The sequence below is a fragment of the Vigna angularis genome, chromosome 5, assembly GCF_016808095.1.
Source record: "Vigna angularis cultivar LongXiaoDou No.4 chromosome 5, ASM1680809v1, whole genome shotgun sequence".
Taxonomy (NCBI): Eukaryota; Viridiplantae; Streptophyta; class Magnoliopsida; order Fabales; family Fabaceae; genus Vigna; species Vigna angularis.
This window is the reverse complement of record NC_068974.1, coordinates 6,616,870-6,623,495: the sequence shown is the minus strand read 5'-3', so window position 1 is coordinate 6,623,495 and position 6,626 is coordinate 6,616,870. Positions and strand designations below refer to the sequence as shown.

The following is a 6,626-nucleotide window of genomic DNA, read 5'->3' as shown; positions in this document are numbered from 1 at the left end:
TTTAACTCTTTAGTATCTACTTCAACTCGATCTGTGGTATTTAAATATTCAACCTCTAAACATTGCACAAGTGATCGAAACTCAACAGAGGAGTTATCATTAGAGTTGATTATGTGTCTTGATCATGGGATCAATGAGCTTTCTTTTCTCCATCGAGAAGGAAGATATTCTTTTAGAATGCTAAAATAGTCATTCTTCAATAACACTCGAATAACATGTCTACATAGTATTCCAAAAAATTCAAATATTTTAAAAGAACAATTAATTGAATTTTTTTCCTTTATCCAAGTTATAGAACAACCTCCATCAAGTTTGGTATGATGTCGCACCACGAGTAAGAGTCATTGTCAATCACAGTTGCTGAATATTTTGTAGATAACTCAATCTTATGTTGAAGCAACTCAAAGACATTTTTTTATTTTAAAAAACAACTAATAAAGTGATAAATAACTACATTTTATTTTATTTTTTATTTTAAAAAACAATTAAGATAACTACCTTTTATTTTTTTATTTTAAATTAAAATTTAAAATTATTAAAGTACCCTTGAATTTAAAGTATGTTTCTTTAATAAGGATGTTTTTTAATCATTTTCAAACGTAATTTGATCATTTTCAAAAGTTATAATACTTAGATTTGTAACAAATTTGAATTGATTATATTTTTTTATTTTTAAAATAAAACAATTCTAAATAAACAATTCTAAATAAAAGTTTATGGGTTGATTCTTATCCGCAAGATTTTTGTAGAGAATTTTAATTCTGTGAACTTTTTCTATGGTAAGCTTTTTAGTCATATAACTTTTCTGACCTCAATTCCTGTGAGTTAGGACTAAACCATGTCAAAGAGACCAAATTGATGAATTTAAATATAGAGAATAAGAGATGCCAAACAGTGATGCAAAGTTCGAAAAAAGATGCTCTCAAACACACTGGAACATATAAATATGAAAACTCTTTCATCACTCACGTAACAAAACAGAAGGTTAACATATACAAATACAAGCAAGACAGTAAAAGGCCCATAACAGATAAAAACAAAAAGCAAAATCAAAAACAAAACACAAAACTGTAACTGCTTTTGGCTTCTTTTTGTAATTGATAAGCATGGACAAGGAAGGTCGTGCAACAGTTGTGCCGTGCAATAAGTGTGCAAGCTTATCCTTATGTCTTTTTTCTCCCTTTTTTATTCTTTATTTTTAAATTCAACCATCATAATGTTAGAGATTTTTTATACGCTCCTTTTTGTAGGATTTGCACACTCATGCAGTTATCGCGTTCATCTAAATAAATAAATAAGAAAAATCATTTGGCGAATTTTTCAAATTTGTAAGGTGGTGGTGAGCAATAGGGAGGAACAAAAAGCTAAGTGCTAAAGACGAACCAACATTTAAAACTAACCGCTTCTCTGTGCTTAGTATTTTAGGTTTTGATGTCATCATCTGAAGAATAATAAACACTTGGATCGGAATTCACTTGAGGGAATGTCACAGTTATAAAATCTACGACCAATAGATACATAATATAAGCTAAGTCAGATACATAATGAAATGTTCATAGCCTCTAGATGAAGCTGTACAACACACAAAAGCTACCATAGAGTGCCACCCAAATTCAGCAAGAGTCACTCACGCCTCCAAACAAGGTTACTACTGCATTATGGTCATCTCTTTCGCCGCTTGGGCTCCACCTGCAAAATTCAAAATTTGAAATCCAATAATATAAAACCACAATCCAAAAAGTAAAATGTCACTGTGCCTCAACAATGAACCAACTGTCTACCAACTATTTTGTGACCCCATTTGATTTGAGAAAAAAAAAATCAATTTTTACTCATAATTACAAAAAGGGCACTTCTCTTTTGCTTATTGGTTTCGAGAGTTTGTTTTCTTAAACACTTTTTCAAACAAAAGGGCATCTGATGAGAGTTTCCAAATTGTGGTAATAAATATCTTACTGAATATAATCAATCAGAGTCCCATATTAACTTGAGCCTATCATAAAACAGACATGAGGATGAAATTGCATTCATCAGGAATAAATAACCTCACTGTGCCAGCACCATTGACCCCTCCAAAAATTCAATAGCAATTGATATAAGACAAGTAGTGAACAAAATAAATAGCCCTACATGTATAACCCCCTCACAAACTGAGTGTAACATTGTCATAAGGATATCAATTAAACGAAGGTTCACAAAGATAAACATCATTGCTAAGCCTATATCTCAAAAGAAAGAAAATTACAGCCTTCAATACATTACCAATGACTATAAAAAGAATACATACCTGCCAGACAACAGTGCAGCAACTAAAAATAGCATAGGTATACATTTAGCCAACCCACATATTTTTATTCCAGCAATGCACACAGTGTTTCAGATTAAGGACAGCAAATAAGACAGAACTATGAAAAGTTTGGTATCAAAATAGGAGAGAAATGCACATGATACTGTTAACTTACACATGTGCATTACTTATTCATGTGTCTCCGTCCACACTAACTAGTGAAAAACTAGCTGCAATCTATGGTCATTTTAGAAACTAGCTGTATAAGGGTTAGATTTTAAAGAGATTTTTTTTTCCATTAAATCATTTATTCCTTTTTCAGCAATGTGTCCCGTTTCCCTCCCCATATCGTTGCCAGAAACTAGATAATAGAAAACTAATGTATTAGTCATATGCTGGGAACATTAAGTAACAATTATTTGGTGTTGGACACAAGAAGTCACCTTGCCATCGGCTCCTGGTGATGCAGAAAATGTAGCTTGCGGTTTCTTCATATCATCATCAGATGAACATTCTGAACACACAAAATGATCTAATTTCTTTGCTTCTTCGATGGTCATGCCCACACAAGCAGGATGATACCTACAAAAAACCTACAAAGATTGAAATGTGTGTTCTATAGAGCATAAAGAGACACTCAACATGTAAAGAATGTGAGTCTTGGACACTCATTAGATTTTAACTCTTCTACAATTCACATCGAAGTTATGTCCACAAAGTTCTATGTTGATGATGACTGCAGTAATTTGCAGCTCCCGTATTTCATAAACGTTATATGAAAATACATGTCCAAGTATACTTTTCAAAACATGCATGGAAACAATCAACAGATGGAATAAGCCTCTGCATCATCAAATTTCTATTGGCTCACGCATATATTGAAATAAAAGAAACGACAGAACCCATAATCATTATAACAACAGCCCCCCACAAGCACATTGACACTTTCGGGCAGACATAAATTTCATCCGTCACTGAACTTTTAGCTGTGAAGCTCAGATGTCACAAGTGAATGTACAACGCATTATATATTCACCCGTTTCTTCTTTGATTTGTTTTACTTTTACTTCACAAGTAAAATGCTTTTTCAAGACCAACATGCAAAGGGCTTGCACAGGTAGATGCAGTTCTCTATACAAGAGTTTTAGGACCATACATGAGCTTCCAATAGAACTTACAACTTTCTAACACCCTTTAGGCCACTCATTCTGCAGGTGGTGAGATCACATAACTGATAATTCCTTCAACCCAGTAAATAGCATCCAATGCTCAAATTCAACATACAAAAATAAACACCCAAAAAATAAACCAAGCACAATACTAGTAAAGAAAGTCAGGCAGAACACATTGATTTTACCAATCCTTGCACCCTTCACATTGTACCATGAGGTCATCCGGGTTATATGGCATCTCACACTTGCAATACCTTCAAAACACAAGCCAAAAAAACAAACCTTTAGTTCTAAAACCCAAAATCCCCTTCCACACAATCAATAACCCAAAACAAAATATACATAAAATGGTAAGACATGTTTTTGATCCCCCAACATAACCCAAATTTTAATAGTAATACCTGAAAAATTTAATAGGTTTTTACTTACATTTACCAAAAATCTCGACTTTCACTTAAAATATATCTACTAAAATGTATTAAATTGCTTTAAAGACTAAAAACCACATGCCAAAATCTGGTGTCTGTCAAAATGTAAATTTAAAATCTCGAGTTCACTCAAAACACAAATGCGAAAATGTATTAAATTGTTGTAAAGACTAAAACCCCATACAAAAATTTCGTGTTTCTGTTAAAATGTTAATAGTAAAAACTGTACTAATTCTTTTATAATGACTAAAAATCCTTTACAATGAAAAATGTAGATACTTAAAATTATAACAAAACAATGTACATAAATGTGTTTCTGCATTAAATTTTCATAGGACAAAAATCAGATTATTTATAGAGAAAAACATATATGAGAGGAAACTCACACAGCAACACGGTCAGGAGTGAAAGCCCCAGTGGCAGCCTTGTACTCAAATCTACAATAGTAATCCTCAGAACCCACATTCTCCAGCTTGGTGTAGTTCTTGAAAGAGTGTACTACGCATTTTCCTTCTATGGTGTGAGCACTCTGCACATCATAGTGGTCGGAGAGAAAAAGCTCTTTGGCACCATGGAACTGTCTGCGACCCCCAATGGACTCTTCGGGTCTGTAGTACCACCTCACACGCACCTTCACGTTGTTCCTGTTGTCCTGCTCGATCTTCTCCACGCGCGCCACGTAAGGGGGCTTCGACGTGTCCGATGGCCGCATCAGAACGCAATCACCGGCTGCAGCACCAAAGAACCAAACGCTGTCAACGACAACCCCATCTCAAAAAAACATCATGGGCAGGCCCGAAAACAGGAAAAGGAAGCGTTTTGAACGAGGAAAACGCAAAGGGTGGTTGTGTGTGTTACCTCGGACGACCTTGTTGGTTCCTCTTATGGTGTACGAGTCCAAGTCCTTTCTGCCTGGCCTCGTTTTCGCCATGCGGTGCGCGAAGGGTGTTTTGGGGAATGAGGAATTTTTTTTTTCAGAGGGCTTGTTGTTGGGTTAAAAGGAGAAGAAGAGGAACTGAGGAACCCTAAGGTGTGGGTTTGGGTGAGGGGTGACACTTTTTTTCTGTGAGGGAAGGGAGTGACTGTGACGCTTCGCCTGCGATTTTATTACTGTGGCTTTTTGGGAATGTAATGCGACGATTCTTGGTCGGTTCATTACATTTGACTGCTTCGTAAATTTTTCTTGTCCTGAGATCTGCGCTAAGTAATTTCCTAATCCACTCCATTCATCTTGTGACATGTCACATTTGTGGAAAAACCATAATTTTCTTGTTTAATGGTGGACTTTTGGAAACAAATCTTACTACATAGTATTCTTAGCATTCAATAGATGTGCTTCACTTGTAGGAAAAATGTGTTAAAACGGTTGGGTTGAATTAGAATGCTATTTCGTCAATTGGTATATATAGATTGAAAAAAAAAATCTACGTAATTAAATTATGTTTTACATTTGTAAGTTTTATATTTAATGATACTTGTTAATTTTAGAACATCACAACAAAATTAAATAATATTAGGTAATATGTTAAAATAGGTTTGTTCTTATAAGTTAGATTAAAAATTCATTAAAGAGACTAGTCTACAATTTAAAATAAATATTATAGCATAAATTGAGCTAGATTATATTATATTGGATTTGTTTGATTTCAATTTCAATTAAGTCGACTTTTAAACTTGTGAATTAAGTCATACATTATAATTTTTAAGAAATCAAAGTATTTAAAGAAGTGGAAGATTTACTATGAAATAAAAGTACATACAAACTTTATAAGAAGATTATATAGAGTATAAGATTTTTGTTTTTGTTTTTGTGAAAATACTTAGTTAGAACAAGTCATTTAATGAAGTAATCTAAATATAAGAATATAATAGAGAATTATATTGGTTCACCTTAAACATTTAAACTATTTTTGGTACTCATTGAAATAAATTCTTAAAAGGTTAAACTAATAAAAAAACTTAATGCAAAGCAAGTGTACAAGATATTTCTAACTATCTTAACTATATATCACAAATACACAATTTATCTCTTGTTATTCTGACTTAATCTCTCTTTGATACTAGAAACTATAATTATTATTAACTATATTTTCTCGATAGAAACAAAGCATAATACAATATCATAAATTATATGTTTTTTTGTTCATTTTAGTATCAATTGATAAGAATTAATTTCTTGTTTTAGATGCAACATTTTTATACATGGCAGAAATAGAATAATTGCAAATATTTATTCAAATATAACTAATTTAATTAATAAAGGTTTCATTTCTTATGTTGTTTTAAATTATTAGTTAAATCACGTAATGTGATTATCATTAAAGTAACTTTCGTGAGTAGAAATCATATTAGTCTCATTGAAACATTTCATTTATTAACTATGTTATGACTATTTGATAATCTAATCTTATTCAAGTAAAGAAGGTTCAATTTTAAACACAATGACCTATTAATTTTATTAAAAGATGTGAGTATGAATATATGAATATGTTTAATGAGGTATTATAATAAGAAGTAATCATTTCATTTGTTTATGTTTATTCTCATCAAAATTCTTAATCAAGGGTTGTCTAATACTTCTAGACCTTTGTGAGATTAGATCATCTTTGCCTTAACAATTTTTCCATTTTATGAAAAATATTATTGTTGGAATAGCTAAGTCTAGAAAATGGGTTGAATAAAGCCCTAGACTATGTGAGAACATACTACCATTTTGCATACAAATAGAACCAATAACAT

General features: G+C 32.2%; 1 protein-coding gene across 3 annotated transcripts; it reads right to left on the bottom strand.

Moving 5' to 3' along the window:
• Positions 1 to 1,388: 1,388 nt before the first annotated feature.
• Positions 1,389 to 4,998, bottom strand: LOC108338831 (chromatin remodeling protein EBS). 3 transcript variants are annotated; one of them, XM_017575869.2, is made up of 5 exons: positions 4,746 to 4,996; positions 4,274 to 4,639; positions 3,645 to 3,713; positions 2,731 to 2,869; positions 1,389 to 1,689 (listed from the first exon to the last, which is right to left on the bottom strand). In XM_017575869.2, the coding sequence occupies exons 2-5, from the start codon at positions 4,597 to 4,599 to the stop codon at positions 1,663 to 1,665; spliced, it is 561 nt and encodes a 186-aa protein (XP_017431358.2). In that variant the 5' UTR covers positions 4,600 to 4,639; positions 4,746 to 4,996; the 3' UTR covers positions 1,389 to 1,662. The 3 variants fall into 3 exon arrangements, with proteins under 3 accessions (XP_017431358.2, XP_017431356.2, XP_017431359.2); XM_017575867.2 differs by having other exon boundaries at positions 4,274 to 4,616; positions 4,746 to 4,994; XM_017575870.2 differs by lacking the exon at positions 1,389 to 1,689 and having other exon boundaries at positions 2,727 to 2,880; positions 4,274 to 4,616; positions 4,746 to 4,998.
• Between the last annotated feature and the right edge of the window lie 1,628 nt (positions 4,999 to 6,626).